At 40.2% G+C, this 27,561-nt stretch overlaps 1 protein-coding gene across 1 annotated transcript; it reads right to left on the bottom strand.

Moving 5' to 3' along the window:
• Positions 1–1,806: 1,806 nt before the first annotated feature.
• Positions 1,807–27,561, bottom strand: LOC129732176 (uncharacterized). Its single transcript, XM_055692763.1, has 3 exons — positions 26,726–27,561; positions 2,598–3,059; positions 1,807–2,467 (listed from the first exon to the last, which is right to left on the bottom strand). Exons 1-3 carry the CDS (start codon positions 26,900–26,902, stop codon positions 1,955–1,957), a joined length of 1,152 nt encoding a protein of 383 aa, XP_055548738.1. The 5' UTR covers positions 26,903–27,561; the 3' UTR covers positions 1,807–1,954.

The raw sequence follows: 27,561 nt of genomic DNA, 5'->3' as shown, positions 1-27,561 counted from the left end.
TTCGCCAAGCACTGTTTGATCGGTTGCACAGACCTCCAGGCCAAGCGGGCCTTCTTTCAAGGCTCTGATTGGTGTCCAATAGTGCCATGATGTTGTAGATGCCGGAACGGGCGTATCCGGTGTCCACGAACTGCCGCACGATGTTCGTTTTCGACGCGGCGGAGTACCGTTATTTAAACGCGCAAATCAATTTTTTTCTGATGACTCATGGGTTAATAAGAGTGTTGCTGCATGCGTAGTTTCGTCAGTGCGTGTAAAGGTAAACTTATAAAAATTTGACAATTTTTGTCTTTTTTTTAGCGCAAACGTTATTAGAGTTATTGAAAACAAAATCCTTCACCAATTTCAACAACTAAGAGGGGGGGGGGCATCGCCCCCCCCCTGCCCCCCTGGCTACGCCTATGCTGACAACACTGGCACACAATTTGACACAAGCAATTGACTTGAAACTACAAAAGAGCAAAAAAAACGGAATTTTTTGAGGCATTACACTTTAGAAGTAAGTTTCAGCCCATTTCTGCCAATTTGTCGCGAAAATTAGTTACGATCGCGATTTTCATTAGTGTAAAGAGAAAAATATACTTATTTGAGTGGTTACGGTAAAACCAAACTGATCGAATTAGGTGTTCCGGTGCTGGTTTAGAAGTTTTACAAAAGACAATTGCAGGTTAGTTGAAAAACAAACGATGTTCTATGGGGCATCCCAGAAACGCGGCAGTATGCAGGAGTATGCCATCTGTCCTTCCATGCTTAGATTCCGTCCCGTTTCACATTAAAACACACAAATTTGCGGTTTTCATTTGCCTGGCTAGCAAGGATATATCAACAAACACGAAAATACTTATTTGCTGTTGCTTAGCGATGCTTCGTCTCTAACCATCCAAAGCAAAAATACGCTACCCAACGCCGCGCCTACTTGTTGATCAAACCGTTAAACTATGTTCTACACATCATAGATTCAACAATACTGGAGAATTACAAAAATTTGAATTCCCAAGCTGATATTTGACCCTACGCAACAAATCGAATAAAAATAGATAGCACCGGTCGAAAAAGCTGAAAAATATTGTTCTGTCGCTCAAAATAGTTGCTTTAAAAAAATATAGCTTTTTAACCACTTACCTGATAGATAGTTAGTGAACTTTCGGATTTGTTTCAAAAAGCAAATATTTAAAATTATTTAAATATTTAAAAAAAGTGAGCAATTTTATCCCATTCCATATTATTTTAAACAAAGTGGAGCAGATTACTGTTCTCGCGAATATTGTACCTATTATAAAAAATGGTCGAATTTAGTTGTTTCCAACCACGGAAAATACTCGGTTGGCAAAGCGAACACGTGTTTAAAGTTTCTTCTACGAAAAACCTCAACAACCTCTCCCCGAACGCAAGAAAATCGCAGCCACTAGTCTTGTGGTTTGCCTACCTGTGCCTGTATGCACTCCGGCGAAACGTCTCATCATTGCACGTGCGGATGCCGCAAAAGAACTGCAAAGACCAAAAAATTCTCAGCAGTTGCCACTTTCTTTGTTTTTTTACCCCTCCATCACCGTGATCATAATGAGTTGATCATATTTACAGGCCGGCGGCGCCAGCGCCCGACATCAACCAGCATAATGACAGGGTGTCCTTATCCTCGCCATAATTAGAGGTCGAAGTTGATTCTGTGTTTCCTGCTTTGCCGGACTGTTGGCACAACTGTGGGCGGACCGTAATTTGAGTGCGATCGGGCAATTTGTCTGCGGAGGGTGATCATGATCAAGAATAAAGAAAGTCGATCCGGGCGTTGATAATTTTCTTTTAAATTATTTATATTTCTCTAGGCAATACAATATAAATTTAATAATAGCTTACACGCTAGATGTAGGTAACAATAAGGTTTTGGTAAAAGTTTCTCAACATGCAATTAATTGGTAATTTTGAGCACAAAAGGATGGTGTCTTATTTTCTGTGTCTACGCACGAATCGTTTCCGGAAGATCGAAAACGGTATCATAGTCGTCGTCACATTTGGTTTTTACAGCCAGATTTGAGGGGCGCGGGACGTCCAGCGGAACCGGAAGCGACTCAGGCATCACCGAGTGGTGCACGATTAGGGCACGCAGCGAACTGAACTCCTTATGGAATCCCTTGATCTGATAGCCATCGGTTGGAGTCCGGACGATTAGGTAGTGTGCAATCTTTGGTCCCGGCGGGGGTACACGTAGTGAGAGTGCGTAGCAACCTTGCTGGGTGGTGCTTTTGCGAACTATAAAGCTTCCGGCTGGTTCACCGCTCAGCAGCTCCAGTGACAGATCCCGGGGAAGGTTTTCGTGGTACCATGACTCGCCGCACAGTCGCTGGTATTCGGCTTCCTGGTCCAGATTGCTCTGGATGGAAGTGGTTTCCGAGCAGCCCTCCGGGGCAACGACCAGCGAACGGCCTTCGTCTTGTGCTGATTTCATTAAATTCAGGGCAATTTTTTTTATCTGTAATAGAGACATGATTGAGTTCGTTGCTTTTGCGAGATTTTATCGAGCTTTCTGAAGAGTTTTAGCATGAGTAGAAAAACTTTTCCGAATCTCCCATCTGTGAAAAAGGGTACTTCGATAAACTTACCAGCGCCGGTTTATCCACACATTTGGCAAGATTAACGTCGTAGTCCAGAGACGGTTTCTCCTTCTCCAGTAAACTTTTAATCTCTCTGTAGTCAACTTTTGATTTATCCGGCGTTTGCACCTGCTGCTGCTGCTGCTGGTGAACGCGTTGCTCTTTGGAAAAGTTGTTCTTTTTCAGTATCCGCTTGATGCACTTGTAGATGCGAACTTTGCAGCTAGCCGCGGCAGTGCGCTTTTTGGGTGTTTGAGCCTGCTGCAGTGGTCTGTAATTATCCGGCGACGAGGTGGAAAGAGCACTCGGGCGCAAGCCGGGAGGCGGCGGTGACGACGGCTGCAGGTCCAGCTCGGGGGAGGAACTGAAGGTTTTCTTCTTCTCGATGGCTCTCGGGTTTTCGCCGTCGGGGGATGCTTTTTGATCGTTGGCACTTTTTGGTGATGCTTCCAGGTTGGTACGTGAGTTAGTCTGTAATGGTAGAGAAAGACGAGTGGGAATAGTTAATTTTCTGGTGAGGAACAATTGAGCAGTTTTGAAGTAGATTTGAAGTTGATTAAGAAACAAACGGGAAAAGTTTAACATGCTTTTAGTCTTTACTTTTTGAGAGTTTAAACATTAAATAAGCCAAGAGGGACGCGCGCGTTCATACTCTTACATTAATAATGCGGTACACGCTGCTGAACACCGTTGATTGCTTGAAATGTATACCTAAAGGCATTGAAAAAGCAAACAGACAATGTTATCACGTCACTTCGAACGACAAGTCAATCATGTAAAAATTTAGTCAAACATGATTATCGCGCCATGTCGAGTCACATTAAAGAAGGATCTAGTGTGCGTTGTGTGTTTCGTCGGAGCAAGCAAGCAACAGAATCGAATCGAAGGGACCGGCGTCAAACCCAAATTGTGCACCTAATACAAACTGTCAAAACAAACTCAATCCAATCTAATCAAGGCGAGGATTCCAATTTCTTCCCCTGTTTTCATCTACTGTTTGCGGAGCGGCTTTCTGTCTCGTCTTATTCGGTAACGAATTTAATGGAACGACTTTGTCTATCTCAGTCAGCAACAAATAAAGAAGTTGCATTTTTTTTTGTCTGCCAGAAAATAGCATGAAGATAACCACAGATTACTAGACGTTTTAATGTTTCAAAGCTCTATTTATAGTACTAATTAATGCTTAAAAACTCCAGTTATGCCAGATTTAAAGCATTATCTAAAGTTTTTAAATGTTCTCCCTGATGAAATTTTTCAACGTTTTTGAACCTTGATGAGTTTATACTATTTTCTTATGATTATAACCAAATTCACGCTTGCATTGTTAATTTTAGATTTTCTACTATTATGAATTTGTATACCTTAATTCGACCTTAATTCCAAATATTTTATTATTTTTTACTTGATTATATTCTTTCCTGAACTCCATTTGGCTGTGGAGATTCTTAGGGAACAATTTTGTTTTCGATTAGACCTCCAGAATTTCAGTTTGTGTTCTTTTAAAGGTGTGTATCTGTCTGTAGTTTGTTTACTGTATGTTTGTTTGTTTGTTTTATCGTCCTGATTCATTCACCAAGATAGTGATTCTTCCCCTCAAAAGCAATGCGCTGATGAGTAATAAACAAAATCAATAAATTACATCCGATTGTCTGTGTGCGATAAGAATAACTGTGGTTGATTGACTTTCCGAACACATGACAACAAGGGGAAGAAAGGTAACAAACCTCCGTTCTAGTTCGGAAGGAAACAATTCAGCAGCCTATTGATTCTGAAACGCGAACAACTTTTACCCGAAACGTGTCCCCAGATGAGTAATATTCAACAGCCGCCATTCGACAGGAATCGTAGAAATTCACTGCAATTTCAGTTACGTTCGGCTGCGGTTTGGAAGCTGCTCAGGCCTATATACCCATACCGTGGCATGGAAGATGACGGAAGTTGTCTCGAAAGGAAATCGACAGAATCGAACAAAGCATACACAAGCAGTGGCATTCCTTTTGTACCGCGGCCAACCGAGTTTTGTATTGTAACGACGTGCAGTGCATGCCGAATGTGAAAACTTGATAAAGGCGCCTACTTTTTCCCGGAAAAAGCTTTCGTAGAAGGCAGGCTCTTGTGCATTTACCCCGGCAACAATATTTGTGGTAAGCAAATATAAATATCCCTGCCTACTTGGTTGGTTTCTATGAATTTATATTGATGTTGATGCTGAGCCGAGGTGGGAAGTGCAGCAGCTGAGTTTGTTCCCTGTCTGCTGCTGAGGCTACAAGAAGGCGGTCCAGATGATTCGTTTGAAATTTGAATCGATTCGTTTCGAATATATTTACACCGACAATAATGGAAAGCAATCAAAACAGCTGTACATTTTGGTTGTTCATATTGAAAAGGGAACCAATCGAGGAGCTGCACTCGCATGGAAGCAGAAGCAGAACAATGCGATGCCATCGTGCGGCTAGAACTGTTTCAAGTGGTTACAGAACCTCAGACGGACCACTCATTTCTGCAGCTTCGGGGAGGGGTTGCCTGCGCGCAGAAAGTGAAAAAGGATCGATTGTTGTTTGAACAATTTTTCTGCACTAAAAATTTTCTATTATATGCGGCACCAAATTCGAGTAGGGTTCTGTACCTACTGTAGAAAGAAAGCGATCCATTAGCTTCAAGTGGTACTGTTTGCTTGAGCACCGATGCGGGAAAATAAATGATGATAGGATCAGAATGTTGTTTTTAAATTAAATGGTCGGACCGTACTTCTTAGGGAGAGTGCTGAAGAAGGGCATAAAGCGAAAACAAGTTTCGCAATGTTGGCCTGCCAGAACCCTCCCAAGGAAACAAAGTTTGTCGACGGAGAAAAAATATTTGCATTGAACAAGGCGAAATAACTCGACAGTGATTAATTAATTGATAAGTTGATTACAGGGTACTGAATAGCCGACCCAATTGTACAATAAGTGCAATTGTTAAAGGGCAGTGGAACCGACAGCTTCAGCTGGTTCCGGCGTCCGTCTGGCACGTGCAATTGATTCAGTGTGGAAAACACAACAACGTAGATTTTTGAGCCGAATGAAAATTTGCGATTTCTAGATGTTTTGAGGGTTGTGAAATTAATTTATTATTCAATTGGCATCAATTGGCACTTCACTCTTCACCAGTGCCTGACAAAGTCATTCTCAATTGAAAGTCGTCACGCGATAGTGACGCTGCTAACCTTCGTTTTCAATTGAAAATCATTTGTTTTAGTTGATTTTGAGCGCTAAAGGAGATAGGGGGCATCCACACATCACGCATATAGAGAAAATGGTTTGAAGAATTGCTCAGTTGTTTTTTATTCACAACCTTTTTATTTGATACTTTCATGCCGGAGAGATCTTTTCCACCGCATATCCAGTTTACCACGAGCGGTAATGGCGGACAGTGCACGCAGCTCATTTTGACGTTTTCTGTAGGTCAGAGAATTTTCAATCGCAGCAACGGAGTAGTTTCACAACACTGAGAGGCTACAAGACTTGATTATATTGATTAAAACTTGCGTGTCATACATGGGCAGGCCTTCAACTTACCTTGAATGATACGCTGAAGGAAAGGAAAAAATCATACTTTGCGTCAATCATTCCGTCAATTGAACCAGGACTATGCTATCAGAGGGAGAGATATGCGAAAAGAGTGTTGGGAGCCAAACGAACATGTCAAAATCCGAGCCAAACGAACAAGAAAGGTAACACATTGAGAGGTATTGCAATATGGTTCAATAAAGAATATATTCATTTTTACACGTGTTTCATGTTCCATTGCTAAACAATGAATTGAGAATGCTCCAAAGATGCTTCATCACAGTGATTTTTAACTGGTTGTTAACACATCCTTTGCATGGTCTACAAAACAATGATGGAAGTATATAAAATTAAACATAAACATAAAATTTAACATCTTCACGATTTTTGTGATACACTCTATTATTCGCAAGGACTTCCACCGTCACCATCAGTTATACGAGTCGAATAAAAAAGTTAGTCAACATTGCACTTTGAGAAAAGATTTGGCACCTCTGATATGTGAAACATAGTTGCCAAATCAGCGGTTTTTGAAGTAGAATACTTCTCTCAGTAAGTTCGGCTACATAGGGATGTGAAATGAAAATCTAAAACCGAAAAAAGTGAAAAATATGTCCAATTTCAAATGCTAATAAATCGGTTAGTATTCGATGGATTTCCGTCGTTCTTGCAGCAATAGACTGGAAAATCTTCTAAGATTCTTCCCAAAATAAGATAATTGTAATTTTATTATTCAAACTATTGTACTATTTAAAATAGTCAAGCCTTGTCAAAACGAAAAATTCGACCTCTGATTGGTCGTTTTATGCTTGCTTCCCAAGCACGGTCGACAGGATCATATACCTTGCATTTGAAAACATGCTGTTTGAGCTATATAGAAGCCTGTTTCAGCTGGAGCCGCTCATAATAGTTCTAGACAGCGACAACAGCAGTCGTCCTTCCTTAGCAGCAGCACTAGCCCTGTGGCTGGTCACCACGTCTCAGGAGCAGCGCGGTTTTTCTCAGCGTGTGTCGCCAGACAGCCATTATTCCCCCCGTGTTGGGGCAACATGAAGATTGCCATCGGGACATCCAATGTTGGAAATCAAAATGCCTTTTTCAAGGCAAATGAACAAGTCATTGAAAGTTAATAATTTTTGTCAACGCAAGCAAGCATTCTGTGTTGCATCCTAGCAATGTAAATCTGTCGCACCCGTCGAATTTACTGACTGTAAAATAGCTTCCACAGTGCATGTTGTCCGTGTATCTTAATTCCCCCAATGTTAGGGCAGCTCCAAAGTTGTAATCAGTAACCGATTTTGTACCGCAAAATGCTTTTTTCAAGGCAAATAAACAAATAACACTGTGCTACAAATGAAAAAAAAAGGCAAGAACTTCTGAAGTGACCTAGTGTAGGTTGTAGGTCTTGTTGAGTGTAACATTCGCTCATACTAGAAATTTTCCAAACACCTTCAAAATCTGAAGTTATGGTCAAAATTCGGTTTTTTGGACCTCAGCGAATATAAATTTTTTTAACTCAGTCATTTGTCAACCGATTTTCAATATTAAAGCAGTTTTAGAAAGAAGACAAATAGAGCTTTCAAAATATATACAGGTTTGTTCTAATTTCAATAAAACATGTTAAGTTATTTGAGTTTATATCCAATTTTATAGACTTTTTCACGCAATTTTTCAATTTAATTTTGAATTTGCCGTCTATTTTTGTAAGAAACATACCACAAATACACTATAATTTCGAAAGTATATTAAATTCCGAATCAAATAAAAGCAGTTTTGTGGAAATCGGTTGATATTTGGCTAAGTTATATATTTTATGAAGAAAACCAAAATTTTTGGCTTCCATCGCACATTTATTTCACGGTGCTACAAATGATGAAAAAATGCAAAAACTTTCGATGTGACTTAGTGTGGGTTGTAGCTTTAGTCAAAAGTTACTTGCGCATTTACTTGAAGTTTTTCAAATACCCCAAAAATTATTAGTTATGGTCAGAACCCTGTTTTTTTCCTTAGCTCACATTTTTATGTTTAATACGGTTATTTTTCAACCGATTTTTTATATTTAGGCTGTTTTGGAAAGGCGAAAAATAGAACTCTTGGAACATATAAATATGTCTAAAGAGTGTACCTATATGTGATGAATCGTTTTAAATAAAATAAGATGATTTATATTCAACAAAATAAGAGTTTTTTTTTTCAAATTTTACCTATATGTGATGAATAGTTTTAAAATAAATAAAATACCGCACCGCAATCAAATTCTGTTGTAGTTGTTCTTATTTTTACTTCTACTTTATTTAGTAAACTCCCCACTGTAGGGCAGCGCAAAGGCTGCGATCAGCATGACCAACATTGAATAACAAACTGCCCTGTTAGACCGCATTCACAAAAGCAGTTAGTTCGACTATGCAGAGCTAATATGAAGTCGATTCAATCAATCAGCAGTAACAGAATTTCGTCGTCTCCCAGTTGCCAAGTTGCAACATGATGCAACACGCAACAGCGAACAAACGAAATCGCTTGATGTTACAAACCGCAATAAGATACGGGTTAAAACCGTTGTGGTGTGAGAGCACCATCGGTGTTTATTCGCTGGATACAAAAATCAAATGCGAATTGTGAAATAATTCGTCTAAAGAACATAAGGAAATGGTAAACCTGAACTGCAAGGCGTGGCCTATTACGTAGCACCCTTCGGCTATAAAAATGTGTTTCTGGAAAAACTAGCTACATTCATTAGTCGGAAGGTGAACTGGATGGACCGTCCACAACGTTGACAGCAGTAACAGCAGATATCGGCACTCAGCAGTAACAGACCATAGCAGCGGGTCGCGCCTATGGCTGCCTTCAAATTAAACAAATCACTTGCCCTGTGGTTGGTCACCACGTCTCAAGCCTCTGCCAGGCTGAACGCCAACGCGAGTGATCGGGCGAGATTTTTGCGGTACATCAGCCGGCACTTCCTCTAATGGAAAAGTAGGATCATTTTGCTTAGAAGAATATTACTGTCGGTAATATTACAGAGATGCGATCATATCTTGTTCTTTTGAGGACAAATAAAACACTTAATTTGAAGAGTTAATAGCTTTGGGTACCAGTAGCAGTATGGTAACAACCTCAGCGGTAGGTGCAGCCGGTTCTTCCCTAAGGCCGATGTAATAAGGAAGTAAATGGAAGCGGCACGGCGAAACAGTTCGGGTGTTCTTAGACGCGCGTCATTTTTCGTACGATAGCGGCGGTATTAGCGGTAGATGCATTTGCCAACACTTACTCCAGTAAAGCCGTGTCTAATTTTCAATGCGAAAACACCTTTCTATTGTGTTGGCCGTGCGCATTAGGCGTCTGCTAGGCTAAACGCGATAACCGGCGCGAACCGATACGCCGGCCGTAGGTTAATTTACAGCCGTAAGTAGAGCTGTGTAAAAGTATTCTACTTCAACCTTGCGGTCGTGGCTTTGCACACAACCCTCCTGTGATTTTTTTCATCGCTTATCTCTCTCTCTCTCTCTGAGTATCGCTAGTGATAACAGTACCCGAAAGGAATGAGATGAAAACGAAACTGTTCGAATCGAAATGATCAGTTTTATTTTTATGCTTCTATCGGATCTAGCAATGGGCAAGATCGATCCGATTTTCCCAAAATCGATCTTTTCGAGTCGATTCATCGATCTTTTGAATCGATTTTTTTGTGCACGATTTTCTACTGAATCGATCTTTTGGATGGCAAGATCGTTTTTTCCACCTGAAAAATAAATGTGTGCAAAACGGATTGAAAACAATAGTGATTGCATTTATTGTTGCTAACGTAATCTGCGGTCGAATTCCGAGAACACTTTTCTTTGAAGAGGAGAAAATTTCTTCATTGATAGTTTACGAATTTTTTTTCTTCTCTCCGAAGAAGTGTATGCTCGGAATTCGGAAACCGATCTGAAAAATGTGTCAATTTTTTACCGGGATGACCATAGTTGAAGAATGGGCTAAAATTTAATAGACATGAAACCGATGGTTCAAACAATTGTCTACGTCCATGACAACTTTTTTCATGAGTATGTCACCACCCCCATAAGGTTCCAGCATATCCAGCTTTCCACGAACGGTAATGGCGGATAGTGCACGCAGCCCATTTTGACGTTTTCTGAAGGTCAGGGAAGCTGGATAACCTTGTCGTCGAGTTGAAAAAGAACAATCCGCAGCCAAATTAAGTCCCTCCAGTATTTTTGACGCAGTAACCATTTTGTGCCTTTGTAAACGCGACATCAATAGAGAAACCCGTATGAAATTTGGCTAATACGCATGCGTTGTGAAATATATCAAGGATTAGGGGTGGGTGGAACGGCTCTTTTGTAAGAGCGGCTCTGAACAGAGATGCCAGAACTTTTTCATGAAAATCCGTAGATTCTACGGATTTCCCTGTTTTCTTCGTCTTTTCTACGGATTTCCCATATATTTGTAGATCCGTAGAAGGGAAAAAATCCGTAGATCTACGGATAAGTCCGTAGATCTGGCAAGCCTGACTCTGAACCGACTCATGGTTCACAATGATTCACGAGCGTTGACATTTCGTGTTGTCTCGGTAAACTTCGAGTTCGTGCGAACCAAACAGTTCTGGTGCGCCCAAAGAACCGGGGTTCTTTTTCGTGAGCCGTTCGTTCTTTCGCTCTTTCCTAAGAACCGGTTCATATGAACGGCTCGTGAGCCGTTCGCCCATCCCTAGCGAGGATGAGAAGAACGACGAGACAAGTTTGCACCTCGAACTGAATATAAATTACCAGACCACAAGACCGTCTCGAAAGTTTGACATATATTGTATACAATCATTACTAACTGATTGGTGTACATTGGGGTGGCAATGGAAATTGACTTTGACAGTTTTATCACATACTTAGACATACGTAACACTGGCGATTTTTTTGGTACTCTTTGCCCCATATCACCCGGTACCAACACCAGTTTGAACTGCTCGACGAAAATGAACGGAATGAATTTTTTTCATCGCGGCTCTACTCGAGCCCATAACAAAATCCTTTAAGAAACTGTCAAAAAGTTGTTTACAAAACCAATGCTGCATTTTTCGAGTGGAAACGAGACAAACGCAGGGCTGCGCAGGTACACAACCTCCATAAACTACTCAAACAGAGGTTTTTTCACAGAGGTTGGTACTTTTGAGTAATTCATTTTGTACCAACTTTTTTGGAAGATTTCTTCCTGAGTGTTACGTATGTCTTATGTATGTGTTTTCACGTGCATTTTGTCAGCGGTTCCAAACTTTCTGTCAAAATTTCGTTCATGAATCAAGTTCACAAACGTCTCGTGAAATGGTCTATGGGATGAGCGACAACGAAAACTTTTAGTAGAAAAAAAATTACCAAAAGAGTACACGCGGTAGAAGAAGATGGCAATAAACTAAAAAAGCCGTATCGTTAGTAGATGTTGTGTACGAAAACTCGTTGAACATGATTGATAAACCAGAAAACGCAAACAAAACAAAATCTCCATAAATATAGCCAAAAAAAGTCGTGAAAAGCTTATGCCGAACAAAAATCGATTTTTTGTCGAATCGATTTTTCAGGCTCGATTTTTCCGTAAATCGATTTTATTAATTTTGATTTATCGATGCAGAAGAATCCTCCATCCTAATTTTTGTATCTTAAATCTCATTGCTCTCAATACTAAGCATTCTATCAAGTTTTACTTGAAACGTGGCGAGAGCAGCATCGTTGTTTTCACACTACGTTTTGGGTTACATAAAAACACCTCAGCAAAAATTTTGCATATGCTGACACATCTTTTCCATACCTTCACCGGAAAATGCTATGCTGTCCCCAAACGGTGCAAGAATATTTCCCCATCAGAATTGGATTGGATTAGATTGAAGCATGGTGTCACGCCCATCAAACACATCCTTGGAATTGATTCATTTCCCCAGTTGCCCGCTGTCGAGCCAAATTTGCTCGAACGACAGAGCAAAGGCCAGCTCTTCTCTGTGATGGATTAAGCTGCGGCAGAGGGAACGAACACGTGTTTACAACGTTGGTTGTCATTATTTTTTCTATTGGTACCGACAGGAGGCGTTCCCGGGAGACCCCGAGTGAACGGGTTTCCAATTTTGTTGCATTCGGCCAGCGCAACTTCTGTCTGCTGCTAGTCTATTGCGGGGGTGAGTACGATGACCTCTGTGTTGGGTTATTAATGCAACGATTGTCAAATTATGGATTGAATCATAAAGATGCTTGTTCTTGATTCAAGCTTATTTCTTCTTTTGACGTAACAAAGCAGTCATTGAGTTTTTGTTGAGTAATGTGTTTCAAAGCTTTGCTGTTTCGACCAGTTGGAATATTTTAATTTTTGGAATACCGAAAATAATCATTGGTTAAAAAATTATAAGGTTCATTTGCAACAGACACAGTTCAATCGATTAACTGTAAAGCGTGAGAATGCTCGAAAACATCGTTTTTTGTTCAATAAAGTTCAGTTGCTGCATCATTAGACATATGTCAATTGGGCTTTTGGTTACCATTTGACGCGTTACCAATATCACTGGCAACGACAATCGAAAAATGGATAGTAGATAGGGCAATACAATCACATGTTACTGTTATTATTGATAGCATTTGAGATGTTGAACATGACATATTGTTCATCATTCGATTGGTTGAAAAAAGGTTTCTTTTTTTGTCACAAACGGGACACTGAATGATTATAATGCGCCCTGATTGTTTAATTACTCACGACGAACCAATCAACTGGTTTGACTTGTCATTTGTTTCAACGATTTTTTCTCTCTCCGCCTTCGACGCAAGCAACTAGTCAAGCCCAATCAGTTGAAGTGCATCCCGGCACGACATGCCATCACCGACGATTAGCGTAACGAATTGAAACATAATTTATTGGATAACATTAAAACCCCGGCGAAGGGTATGGAGATCGAAACATTTCTTATAGATGCGCAACGTTCCTCGTTCTCGTCTTCACGTTGGGCTAATCCCATATCATTCTCGCTTGTCAGTAACATCTTTCTGCTTAGTATAACCGAAAAAGAAAGAAACACTTGAACCTAATAAGCGGATAAAGCGGGAAGAAGAAAGAGCAATAAAAAATAACGATCACCCTTTTGTCGTTTTGTTATCCTTTTTTCACTTTTCTCTTTCAGCTGAAAAACCTTTAATGGTGCACCCACAATATACCCTCTAGTATTCTCACATTTTTTGTGTTCGCTGCACCTATCCAAAAAACTTTGGGTGTCCACATAAACCGACATAACTAAGGGAGTTTATTCGAATCGGAAAACTTTTGAACGAGGTGTGGACGGACACAGCAAGGCAGATTTTCCAGGCGAACAAATTCGTTGTGGAAGGCAATCTTTTCGCTTTCGGTGAATCGTCTGGACCACCCGACGCAATTCTACCGCAGACCACAAAATGGAACGAACGTCCCGATGATTCACTGCGCTTGAATTCGAACCCGAACCGGACCCTTTTCCCGAGAAGGCAAATGGTAATAAAAACGTGCCCTTCGGATAGTAGGCGTTTGCCTATTCCGATGTGAGATAACGAACTCTCCGGTATCTTTGATTTTTATTACCCTTGACACTTTCTGTCGACCCCGAAAACTGTCATGGCCTAAACTAAACCCCTCGGCCCAGACACCTTCAGCTTAAAGAGGTGATAATGATTGCTTCACAACGACTAATTTATTGCGGCGGTTCAAGTTTTTCGAAATTAGTCAGGAATTTCCATACCCCTACAAGATGGTACTCCTCGAGGAATTAATTTTATCTAACACAAGGGACGATAAATTGTCGTTTGGCTCCACGACACGAAGCTAGCGGTCAAAACAAATCCCCCGTTTACCTGCCAGGGAATGGGACGCATCAAGATAGACCACGTGCTGCAGCAGCCATACGCATGCTAGGGCAGAAGGAATAAAGGGTCTTCTCTAATTGGATAAGCATCGGTTAATCCCGAAACTAAGCAATGTCTTTGACGCCTCCCGAGTGGTTTGAGTCGATTGGAATTTCTAGTCAACCGCAACTTGAAAGCGAACCTAGAAGCTAAATTGTCTTCCGTCGACGCGATATGGCGACCGTATCACGAGCGCATTTATTGTAGGGATTAGGAGTGTGGTCCGGCCACTTCTCGGAAATAACACTTAGAACTCGGAAAACAGAAGATATTAATTTTAACGTTTGATAAGGAAGTAATTGAATCATATGAATCGAGAAGCAAACGCTTGAACAATCGTGGACTACTAACCAAACTCTGAACTACGACAACCGGAGCGTGTAAATATTATAAATCTAGAGCTAGCGATTTTGACGTTCATTTCCTCCTGTCCCATTTTCTCGTGAGGAATTCCATTAGCTGCGCTGGGCATAAAACAATCCATCCCGGATTAAGGCAACATCCAACGTTAGCAGGCTGTAGCAACTACACACACATACACGAAGAATGCTCTTAAGTAACGCGATTTATAGATATGAAATGAAAATGGAAAAACGCTCTTAAAACGTTCACATTGGATTAACTTAACTAGCTTTCGGATGAGAAACTTCAGCTGCGGATTTTCACTTAAATTCGGGCCGTTTTTCCCCCCGTTGTCGAAACAAATGGGTTCGGTAATAAATTCTACGCGGTTTAATCTGGGATAGTCGTAAAACTGCACTCTTCTAATTAGGGTCCCTTCGCTGGGTTACCATACATGAAGTTTCAATCTAGTTCTGGGAATAAAACACTTGACTCTCTAGCTTAATTCATAGTGGTGCATTGCATCTCCGATTACCTCGCTAAGCTTAAAACACAGCGCTTGTAAGTCAAACATTTGAACAAAAAAAAAAAAAATGACAGTTGCATGTTTACTGTTTAGATTATCATCACTTCTCGCTTGCGCCATCTTCAGCTCGAAGCAGATCAAAGTGTGCTGCGACTGTGATGGGTGAAATATTTCCGAGTTGTTATTGTTTGAAATTTGGATGATGAAAAACTATCCCGGACTGGTATATCTGTAGCTCTGCGTGCCTGAATAAATAAACATCGCACAATCCAATGTGTCATTCGAAGCAGCACGGGTGGTTCTGATACTGTGCGCATCGGACCGACACAGGGGGAGAAGGGTTTTGTATCATCATAAAAATGAACCCAATTAATTACAAGGTTGTGTAAACATTGATGAAGAAATTTCTGTAAATATCGCCAGCGAGAGGAATCAGGAGGATTATGATTTGGAGCTAGGATTGGTGCATAATGTCACGGTTGTAAATGACGACATTTTTTATGTTCTTCACATATTTTAGGCTTTTATTGTTTTTGAACATTTTGACATTTGACATTTTTTACATTTGTGTTTTGTATTCCGTTGGCAAGCGAATTAAAGGGAGAGTTTTCCCCTCAACTTAGGCGTTTCGTTTTGTTGACAATTCTGATCACGTTTCTATTTCATTGTGAATTATAATTTGCGACCTGCCAGCGACATTTCAGCTTTAACTTTACCTATATCTGTAACGGTGAAGACGAGCGAACTATCTGGGAATTTTACATTTTTAAACACAATCGAAAGACTTTATTTCATTCTCTCATTTGGTATTCCACACGCATGCAAACCGTTATGGCAAGCAAGTGATTCACAAACTTTGTGTTTCCAATGCTACCCCCAAATATCTAAAATTTATCAAACACGCACACGTGAAATGGTAACCACGGAAACCATCATATCACCGTCCCTCGTTTTACAATGGCAGACTAAGGAAATTTTGTGCGTAATTTAAAATTATGGAGCAAAACAAGCGTATGGAAAGCACGTGTTCAGCCGATGTTCTTGATGAGCAGCAACAGCAATAACATTAATAATAATTATAATAATAACAATAATGGAATAAAAAGCCTACACCACCACAATGAAAGTGCAAGCTACCGGCATCGAAGTGCGTCTCGAATGTTTGCCTGGTTGTAGCGTGGGTATCGACATTTCACTTCATTTGGGTGCCGAAATTTTGTTTACTTTAAGATGGGGGATTAAATCTTGATTTAATTTACAGGTACGTTGCCACCAGCTTGTGGGAGGGTCGATGAAAACGAAATCAACCCGCAATATTAGCGTTAAATGAGAGATTTTTGACTGGTGGCCGCATTGAATTGCTCCGGGTTTAAATGAGATTGAGGTTAAGCACCCAAATCAATGGAAAATTTAATTAGACTGTATAGCGCAATGATTTTTGGAATAGATGAGATGAAAAACCTTTCTAATGGGTGTCCCTTCATTTCTAAAGCATTCAAAGTTATAATTATTGAACCAATGAAGCAAACCAAAGACGTCTGCGTCGATTGTATAACATCAATCAAAATTATGACAGGAGGGACGGCAAAAATAGTCGTCGCTCCCCTGTGTAATCATAGCCTCATTATCCGGGTTGTCCTTCTGTTTCGGTTGTCCCGAGAAGTATCGCATGAAATTTCCACGACGCTGACCACCGCTGGAATGCTTGACCGGAAGGAAACGGAAAGAGTGTCGTTGGGCATCAATCACTATCGGGCACAATTGCTAAAGTGCACTAAAGAGCAAAAAAAAACTCCATCGAGAGATGTCGATTTTAATTACTGTTCCGTCTGCTGCCGCGTCGCCAGTAGTCATGCTTTTTAGCGGAAATTGCTGCGTTCCAAGTGGAGAGGTATCCGCAGTATGTTCCATGTATCCCGCCAGCGCATAATTAATGTCATGCTGGGAACCGTACGTGTAGAATTCTATATAGTCAATCCGATCGTGAAGCGATACTAGGATTGACATCTGAACAAATTTTGTCGGCGTTGCTTCATCTATTGATATTATTATTCAATGTATCATTCATCCTGTGGCTCAATTTCCTGTTTGTTTCTTAATGAGTGTAGTTCAGTAACTCCGACGTAAAGAAAATTCATTTAAATGCTCCCCGCCTCCGGCTGTTTTCATTCTTGCACTCTCTATGATGTCGGCTTAGTGCCACCACGATACTCACGCAAGTATCGCTGGAGCTGAGCAGAACAACAAAAAGCAGTCGCATCGCATTCCCATATGAACAAACTTCCGTATCCCATTACGCGGAGCGGGACAGAACGACAACCAACAGAACGGGAACAACCTGCCACCAGCCAGGCCTCCAGCCGGCCGGATCACATATCAATTACCCTTAATTCGTGTCCCCTGTGTCACCTTCTGGCGTGGCAAGCGGTGCGGCGGCAATTGGGGAACAGGTTTCTCTTTCTACTTTACAATTTGAACTCAGCCAGCCGACCGGCCAGGCAATGTTTATTGAATGCAAATGTGCTTCCTTGGCGGGACGTTCGAGACGGAACAAGCCTAGTCGGAACATTCGTTAGGATAACTCCAATAAACTGTTCTGGGAAGGTGTTTCTTGATGTGCATTTTGTATATACTTTGCGTTAATGTAAATATAACATGGAACTAAAAAGGAACATTGGAACCTAGTGGTATAAACGAAAGTATACCCAAAAATACGAATAATGTTACACATTTAAGCTTCGCTTACAGTATCGAGGAAATAATTTTACCAGTAGGTAATGAGCACCACTAATTAAAAGTGTAGCGCCGCACATCGCTAATCTGGACTTTGAAAATGTAATGAAATGAGTAAAAGGTCAGTACGGCTTTGTTCTGATAGCCGAATGGTCCAACTTGAGACCTCGTAAACAGTGAAAACCTTACCAAACGATTACCCAACAAATAAACCTTGGGATCCAAAATTTAACGCTGGGGAAGGTGATCTTCGGTCGAATAAGCGGGTGTTCGGTGTTGTAACAAAAACACCGCCTGCTTCGTTGCGACTTGCCACAGCTCTGCTTGCTGCTGGTCGATGCAGTTTTCAGTGAATCATCCACGTGCAACAGGAATCGGATAGACAATGAAGACAACATTCGTGCATGCAAGCTTCTATACGTGACTACTGAGAGTTACATTACCGGTGGGCGCACAGTTCAAATCAAGAAAAATACATATTTTTTCTATAATTTTTGGACACTCAGCTCAAATTTGATATTAATTTTGCCTGAAAATGTGTAGGTTTGAGGCGAATTTTCATACTTTTTTTAAATATTACTAGCTCATCCGGCAAACTTCTTCCTGCCCATTATTTTTTCTTCATTTATTTAATTTTAAACATTCTAAATTGATTCCACATACTTCCACAGATTGACCTTGCGGTTTATTTGTAGTCCGTAAATGCATAACGAAACGGGTATTTGGTGGGGTCACCCACCCCTGGGTATCATTAAAGTTCTAGAAATACACAATCCGACTAGAGTTTGCAATATTCCCGGGAATCGATTTCCCGGGAAACGGGAATGAAAAATCTTATTTCCCGGGAATTCCCGGGAACCGGGAACGGAAGAATTTTTAGCAAAAAACATTTTTAACAAATTTTAAACGAAGTTTATTAGTAAATGGTAACAAAAACTTGATTACAATTTCATACAATTCGCATGAAAAACAAAAAAAAGAAACAAACGAAAAACAAAACATATTCAAGTTAACGATAAAAATTCGTGATCGATTTTTGTAGCATATATTTGCCGAAGAGGAGGATTAAAGGTCCTTATGTCGTCGAACAATCGCTTCATATCCGCTACAAATTTCCGTTAAGCTCAAAAATGTTATTTCCTTTTGTAAGACTTTGCTCAAGTCCGTTGAATTACCGCTGATGTTCGATTTCTAGAACACTTTTAAATCACCGATTTCAGCTCTTGCTACCTTTAATTGAAAACTGGTATCCGAGGCTTTCAGTTTGTTGAAGAGAAAACTGAGCGTTAGGCAGGCATTGCATTGGACGAGGCAAATATTTGCTATATTTGGTACGGATTTTTTGGGCAAAATATGTTGTACACTACAGTCAATATTTACTATTTAGGTACTTGAGCGGTAGCAAACCTATTCGCTATTTTTTTTATTAAATATATTTGCTATAACATTACACGGTGCGATTTTTTTAAATAAACTTCGTCACAAATCTAGTTTTCATTGACAGAACAACATTTCAAACTCTCTTGCAGTTTATGTCACCATTGATTGGAGCGTAGGACTCCGAGGAAGAATTTTGGTTGATTAACTACGTTATTTCGTTATTTCGCCATTCGGTGGTTTTCTGTGACCGAGACAAACCGGAAAAAAACGATAAAATATTAAATATTCAGTTCAATACGACTTAAAACAAGTCAGTCTTAAAAAAATTGAATATCTACTAATTAACATGTAAAGATGATTTTTACGTTGGAATACCATATTGACCTTGAGTTTTATCAAATGATTTATTTCAGGTCGCACCAGTTTGACTAATTAAATTTTATTGCACAATTGCATAAGAAACTATAGTAAATCATACAAAAATTCTCGCAGAACTCGGGAATCCCGGGAATCAACATTTCTGTTCCCGGGATCCGGGAATCGCGGGAAAAGCTATTTCCCGGGAAATCGTTCCCGGGATTGCAAACCCTAAATCTGACCATTTCGTTCCAGAAACCAGAACTATAAAACAGTGTCCGGGGTCAATTTTTGGCTTCTGTGCATCATCCTGATCATTTTAAGCTGTTTCCTGAAACAGCTGGTTGGAACATGTGTTTCATTTGCGTGGGACCACCTCCCCTCTTAGGTCGTTAGAGGTGTCAAACCATCATTGAAACGTTTCTTGTACTCTAAAATGCTCACTTTTCAAATTTGGTTCCATTTGCTTGATTAGTTTTTTAGTTATGTTGAAATCTGTGCTTCATTTGTATGAAAGCCCTCACTTCAAAAAAGGGAGGGGTGTAGAGCTCCCATAGAGATATTTCTTGCTACCAAAACCCTCCACTTAGCAAATTTGGTTCCATTTGCTTGGTTAGTTCTCGAGTTGTGCAGAAATTTGCAGAGACTCCCCCTTCTTTCAGAGTAGGGATGAGTATCGAACCGCTATAAAAATATTTCTTGCTCCCAAAAACCTCCACATTGCTTGAACTGTAACTAAACCACCCCTCCTTCAGAGTAGGGATGGGTGTCACATAATCATAGAAACATATCTTGTTCTCAAAGACATATTCATACCAAATTTGGTTCCATTTGCTTAATTAGCTCTCGAGTTATGCAGAAATTCAAGCCTCATTTGTATGAAACCCCTTTCTTCTAGAATAGGAAGGGGTCCCAAACTATCATAAGAACCTTCTCCAGCCCCAAAAACCTCTACAGGCAAATTTTCACGCTGATCGGTTCAGTCATTTCCAAGTCTATATGGATCAGACAGACAGACAGACAGAACTCCGTTTTTATATGTATAGAAAATAGATAGATATGAAGAAAATTTTAGATCGGTTTCAAAGTTTTCGAAAATAAAATGTATGATGCCTAAAAGACAAAAAAACCAAAAACCATAAAACCATGATTCATTCCCCCTCCCCCCTTGAAAAATTTAAAAAATTGGCAGGGGAAGAAAACAGTTCTCGTGGTTTTGCGTTAGTATTCGACAGCGTATATACTCAGTTTAGCAATAAACAAGTCTAATGACTGTGAGAGTGTCGTCAAAAGGCAAGCCTAATTATTAATAATCACAATGAGACCGTCACAAATTTTATTTTCATTTTATGTCACCCCCCCCCCCCCCTTTCAAAAATCTTGAATATTGGAAGGGGAAGAAAAAAAAGCTCAAACCGTTTCGTTCATTTCATTGGTTTTCCGACAGCATAAATGCCTTATTTAAAAAAAAAAACAAGTCAGGTGACAGCGAGAGTGTCGTCGAAAGGCAAGCGAAATAAATAATAATAATAATAAAGTGTTATTTTTCAACATTTATTTGAGTGCAAGTTACAAACGTCATAACTTGCACAAAAACTTTGATCAAAGATATTTCTTTTTTTTCGTCTCAGTGTTATTTATTTTTTGCCACCCCCTCTGCTAACTTTGATAACCTTGGACATAAAAAGAATTCGAAATTTGTATCAGCCTTATTAATTTTTTTCAACATTCATTTGCATACAAGTTACAAACGACGTAACTTGTATGCAAATTTCTAAGAAGCGTATTCATTTTTTCCTTTCGGGTGTTATTTGTTTTTCTCCCTCCCCGTGGCTAACTTTGATAACCTTAGACATAAAATCAATCCAAAATTTGTACCAGCTTATTGAGAAAATGAAAAAATGCAATTGAAGAATATGTTTCATGTTACAAATCACTGACGACATGTTTTCTTTAAAATGACTTCACTAAGGTCGCTTTTTATGCGGTTTTTATGCAGGTTTTTTTACGCAGCTTTTTTACGCGAATTCCGGAATTTATGCGGTTTTTTACGCGAATTCCGGAATTTACGCGGTTTTTTACGCGGATTCCGGAATTTACGCGATATTTTTTTGCGCGGATTTCGGTTTCACTTCATTCGGAATGCAGAATTAACGCGAGTTTTTTAACGCTGATTTCGGAATTTACGCGGTTTTTTTACGCGGATTGCGGAATTTACGCGGATTCAACTCTGCACTGGATCGGGCTAGATGAATTTGAGAGCATTTTTCCCAAGATATCTTTTAAAACTAGTGCCAATAGTGCCAAACCCTGCCGTCTAAGTTTTGAACGCTGTTTTATGCAAAAAAAAAACGTAATTCAATAATTCCGCCTATTTTTTGTGTATAATGATAAGATTGTACATTATTCAATGATAAGGATTTATTCTCCACTGTTTCACAGACAACTTCTCCTTAGACGTCATCAAGATTCAAGTTACTCTCGAGGCTCCAGGAAATTTCGTAACTTTTTTTTTCACGAAAAGCGCTAAAAAACGCTGACCCAGTATACTCTGAAAAGTCATATAAAATTAAAATTTTGTCGTTATGCTCTAAAAATTTGGATTTTGACACTTCAATAGTATACAACTATAAGAAAATTGGGAATTTTGGGTCGATGGTCAGCGATTCTTCTCTGTGGGGCGTGATTTAGACTAAAACTGAAGGTTTCATGTGATATTGGGTCTTGTTATTTGCTTTGATTTGCTGAAACATGCGTTAAACAAGGACCTGCATTTTTCAATAGTACAGTTTTGATTTTTTCAATCGATTGCTGTAAGAATGAAGGAAATCTGTTGGAAACTGATTGAGGTTTATGTATTTGAAAGTGGACAGTTTTCGTGACGCTCTCAATGTTTTCGGTTTTTAACTTGTACTGTTGCTGTAAGACGTAGTTCTACCTCGAAACTGAGTGTGCAGACTTAATTTGGAAATCAGCGCAGAGTTTCTACAGTATTTCTGCTGGTCTTTGGTGTTCTATTTTCTAGTAATTAACAAACGCATCAAAAATGGGGAAAATAACAAGATGTATCATACGTGGTGATATACCAATAAGGTATATACGAAGGAGCGACAGATGAGCGTGGTTGCAAGTGTTGGATAGTAACATTTTCCGCGTGCTGAGATCGTGACGTCACAACAACCAATCGAACATAGTTTGGCATAGGAAAATATATGGATTTTGTTTGAAATCCTATGGAATCAAGTTGTATTGTGATAATATCAGAAACAACATGTGTTTTCCAGGTATTGTCTTAAATAATGTTACTATTTTGGGCAGGGTTCAAATATGGAAAAGTTCCCATAAACTTTTATTATCATTTTTTCCGATTTTCTCATATTAGCCTCCCCCATATGTTACAATGTTTTAAACCTCCTGCAAGGTTATGTGTGTGACACAATCAAAAGATGGATTCTAATCAATGATGGATCGTAGGTCTTTGAGTTTTCCAGTTTCATTTTTACAATTGATCTGTGGTTGAATATCGCCGTAAGTAGAGCTAGAGATTGGTTGACTCGCTTTATTCATCAAGCCACCGTCGACCTCAATCGAAAAAACGTTTTCGACGGTATTTTGAACCTGTTCGGCCTAAGAAGCGCATTCTTCAGCTGGTGCATCCCTCAAAAGCTTTGCTACCATGCGCGAATCTAGCCTTCGTTCGCACCGTCCGTGAGGTGTAAAAATTGTTGAGCAGCTGAAGCATTAACAATTACTTTTGGACAGCTACGAATGGTAAATTTAAACATTACCTTCCGATGCTGAAATGTACGGGGAATCCATAAACCTGGAACCTATGCTCGAAATCCTTCACGCGAAAATGTTGTGAACAAATTAAAAACTTTGCGGGAAGATCTTTTACCCGACAGAACAAACGCCAGCGTTTCTCAACATAGGGATTTTTGGGAGAAGCATGTATGCTTATGCCTAAGTTTTTGGTTTGGTAAACTGAAACACCACATGATAAATCTACACACGATGGCATTCGCGTTTTTGGTAACCGTAGAACGTTGAAAAAACTAAAAAGAACAATTTGTTAAAAATCCGCACTGAATGCCGAACATAAACAATTGTTGTGACGTCACAACTTTTTACTCGCCACCTCCGATCGCATTTTGAAAACTTATATGCCCCTCCTTTGTAATATATCTTATTGGTGATATATCACACTTATACCACATACACATCCAGAATAACAATGCCATCAAAATCAATCGAACGACAGACTCTACCGGCCGTATTGGAACGAAATTATTTTAAAATTATTCAGTAATACGGGTGATAATTACTGCAATAAATTCATTTGAACTATAGTCCAAACAAGTCCTCATTGTTTGATAATGTTATGACAAGATTCTGTGGTGGTTAATAACTTCACCACCACAGAATGTCAACATCTAAGTATTGCCCACTGAAGGGCTACACCCACTGGTGGGGAAAATTGAAATTAATTTCAAGAACCCAGAGATCGCCACCTTGGATGTGGAAACAACATCATAGGGTTGCGAATAGGTACAACTTTCATCCAAACCTACATGGGAAAACATCATTCCATGCAACTTTATCGGCTGTGACGAAGTAAACCTAGCAATTTGTTCAGAACGCCATTATGGTTCGGATTTCAAACGAATCTCACGTTACCCGTGAACACGACGGCATCGTTTGCGGTTTGCTTTATGGTTTACCTAAGCCTTGGAGACAGGAATTGAATTGCTACTGTTTAGATTTCCTCAGTGAAATCCAAACCAAACAATCGTGCCATTTTAACCAACATCGCTGGCTGCGGTTTACAATTTATGTACGTTCTGCCCATAAACCACCAGATTAAGCAGAATATTGTATTGCCTATAAATCATGTTTTTTTTTTTAACGTAGGTTTCCTCTTACCTAAGCCAGAGCCAATCCTGATCCGATCATTTTCTGATTTCAATTTATTTGCTTACCAAGGCAACACAAAACCGAACCCAACACAGAAATGAAGTCGCTATCCGATTTCAAAATCAAAAGTTGATTAAGAGCCCCTTTTTTCCTCTTTTCAAACTAGAATATTCGAATGATAATGCGGGTTGCTATGACTCGTACCTAGAACCGTCCCACCGATTGCCGCACGGGAAAAGTGTAAATTCATCCTCAACAGCCGGTTCGATTCTTCCGATGGCCACGATACGGTCACGGTATGTGATGCTGGTTAATTTGAAAATCATTAAACATCGATGAGGACCTCCTCCGGTGGGCAATATCGACTGCGAACAGAATCGGTAGAGTAGAGAAGGCCACTTTCTCAGCAGGGTGGACGAAGTGGTTCTAAAGCAGAGCAAGCGTTGGGTAAAGTGGTTCACATCTGCTTCAGAATTAGACCAGCAATGCGTGGTCTTTTTTGATAGGGGTTTTATAGATTCGATAGTTTTTACGATGCTCACATTTTCCCAATAGGAGTTATTCACAGCAAATTGCTTCGTCATCATGGTCTTCAGTCTGCAGAGTTTTTCATGCCAAATAGACGACATGAAATCCTTGAATTCACCTTCAAACTGCTACCGACATTCGCATCGACGTGTCAGGTTGAGAAATATAAACTTTACTGAAGCTCAAATGTTCTCAAAAAGCCATTCCATACATATTTTTACATGCTAAATAATCGTTAATGCCAGTTAATCCACTGTTTATTTCTCAAAACAAACGAATTAAAACCACACGCTCGCTACCGGAAGACTGAACAAAACGAATGATCCGAATGCCAGCTCCGCAGAGTTCTTTTTTTCGACGATGAGTCGTCTGCCTGTCGCGAGAAGAAGTCATTATCCGAGCGAAAAAAATTAGATTACAAAATTTGGATGGCATTACAAGCGAACCGAATTAGGTTCGACAGTGTAAACAAACGACACGATAAGCAGGACCGCAGTTTCCCGTGGAAAAATTCCCTCCTTCTCCCGCGGGCACGTTGAGTCCCGTTTGCTGAGGGGTCCCATTTCCATGCGATAACGTGGCGCTAGGCAGACGAGGGCCACTTCACCTTTGAGTGCCTCTGGAGGACTGCAGGAGTGTTTGCTTTTTATTTTTTGCAATCGAGATTTGGTTATCGCAGATAGTGAAACAGTAGATGTGCAGCCTAACGAAAGCACTTTCATCGTGCTGCGAAACTCCGACAGATTTAATGAATACAACATGCATCGCCTTTGTAATTCTATAACTATCGGATCCATAGTGATGATCTTGGGATTAGTACACACAGCTGTGCGCAAGGGATGAGTTTTGGGTTCGCAAACCTCCTCAAGAAAAGAATTGTGCGACAATGAGAGTAAATTAGAATTTAGGTAAGCTTTGATGTCGTGAAAGGCTCCAACTTTGCAGTTTTAGGAATAAAAGGGGGTGTTCAAAAATCTAAGAATAACTCGAAAATAAAAAAAATCTCCACCTTCTGATGAACACTGACAGTACGCTAATGAATGGTCCCACCTAAATTCGCAAAGCGTTTTGACCCATCAACTTTTTTTTGGCAATTTATATGGAAATCTAACAATGAGACAAACAATGCTTGTATATTTTGCAGTCAACAATTATTCATTTAAAATAAAACATGTTTTTCCCAAGCAAAGTTTCTGCGCACGGCCATGGATTGACAAAAAACGAATGTAATACAGTGAAACATGCGAAGGTACCATCGAGAATTATGAATTTTTGATATGGTTATACACTCGCATTCTTGTGGCAATGAGGATGTTGCAAAAAGCAACGACGCGAACGGGTGAAAAAAAATCTCCATAGCGACGAAGCTGGTATATTATCCACCTCACCGGTGGCGACGGATCTGGCTGCCAAAATCCGTTTGATTGCATAAAATATGATAATATTTGCCCCTTGCGAGGTCAAAGAGCACTTCTAGAGTATCTAGTCTCCATTGGGTAGACTGCGTCTACCGTTACGGTGTTTGCAACGCAAACAATTACAATGCTTAGCATTCTATTGTGTTTCTGCTTGTTCTACAGTTGAATCGCAGCAGTGCGTCTAACACGGTTTTGTACTGAGGTGCAAATAATTTTAAAATATGGCATACAAATGTTACCCATCTGCTTTAGTCTAACCTTCGTAAATCTGCCAGCACGGTTCGTAATCTGCATAATGGACCAGCATTGGCCTACTCTCCTAGCTCTGGCTTGTATTTGTCCCCCCGTGGCCTTCCGGAAGGCCGTTAAACATTTCTCGCGCGCGGAATAGACCGAAGAAAAACGGCGTCAAGGGTATTGTTAATGCAGCAGTTGCCTTCGCTAAGGTACCTACTACAGCGAATGTTGATTCAAGTCGCAAGAAAGCACTTACATTTTTCATCGCGCCTCCATTCAGCTCGTTGTGTATTAGATGGGGATGCTGGCGAACAGGTGTTCCTGTCGTCATTGTCGCCGCGGTCGCGTCGTTACCGTTCGGTCCTTCCAGCTCGTCCTGGCCGGGAACGGTATTATTCAGCCTCTTGTACTTTCGTAATCCAAAGCGCAACATTTTGCTTCAAGATCGCAGCTCGAGATGAATAATTGATGGTTCCTTTCCGCGCTACAATTACTTTCCTTTATAGAGGCAACACTGAGTTCATTTACGGAAGCCGCAGAATTACCAAATAGGCTTGACTCAAGTTCGGAATCACTTTCTGAAGTTAATAAACACAGTCCTCGGAATCATAAAAGGCCGACAGCATACCACGTAATAGCGGCGATAAAAATCTCTGCTGCTATGTATTTTGCCCCCGACACCCGGTCGGTCCGATTCGCGCTTCAATGGCACAATTACACTCACTTTACGCTTCGGGTGGCACGCGCGTTTTATTGCTGCTTCAGGATATTTCCAATGAAACTTTTCCGCCGTTTTTGTTTGTCAAATTTTATTATTAAAAACTTTCTGCTGAAAAATTTGCACGTTCCACTGGGTCGTTCGTAGTTAACCTCATAAATTGACACCACCTTTGCGCCGTATCCTCAGCCGACACGTGCGAAGAAAAGTTTTCCCTCAATCTGTTACGCAGAACGAACAGAATATTTCACTCCAAAACAGGTTCAATTAGCCAGATAAAAATGTTTATTAACGTAAAGTGCACGTGTTACTGGAAACTCAATGCAGACAAGCGAACACTTCCGAAACCAACCGTTCGCACCGAAGACTGCCAG

The sequence above is a fragment of the Wyeomyia smithii genome, chromosome 3, assembly GCF_029784165.1.
Source record: "Wyeomyia smithii strain HCP4-BCI-WySm-NY-G18 chromosome 3, ASM2978416v1, whole genome shotgun sequence".
Taxonomy (NCBI): domain Eukaryota; kingdom Metazoa; phylum Arthropoda; class Insecta; order Diptera; family Culicidae; genus Wyeomyia; species Wyeomyia smithii.
This window is presented reverse-complemented; position numbering and strand designations above follow the sequence as displayed.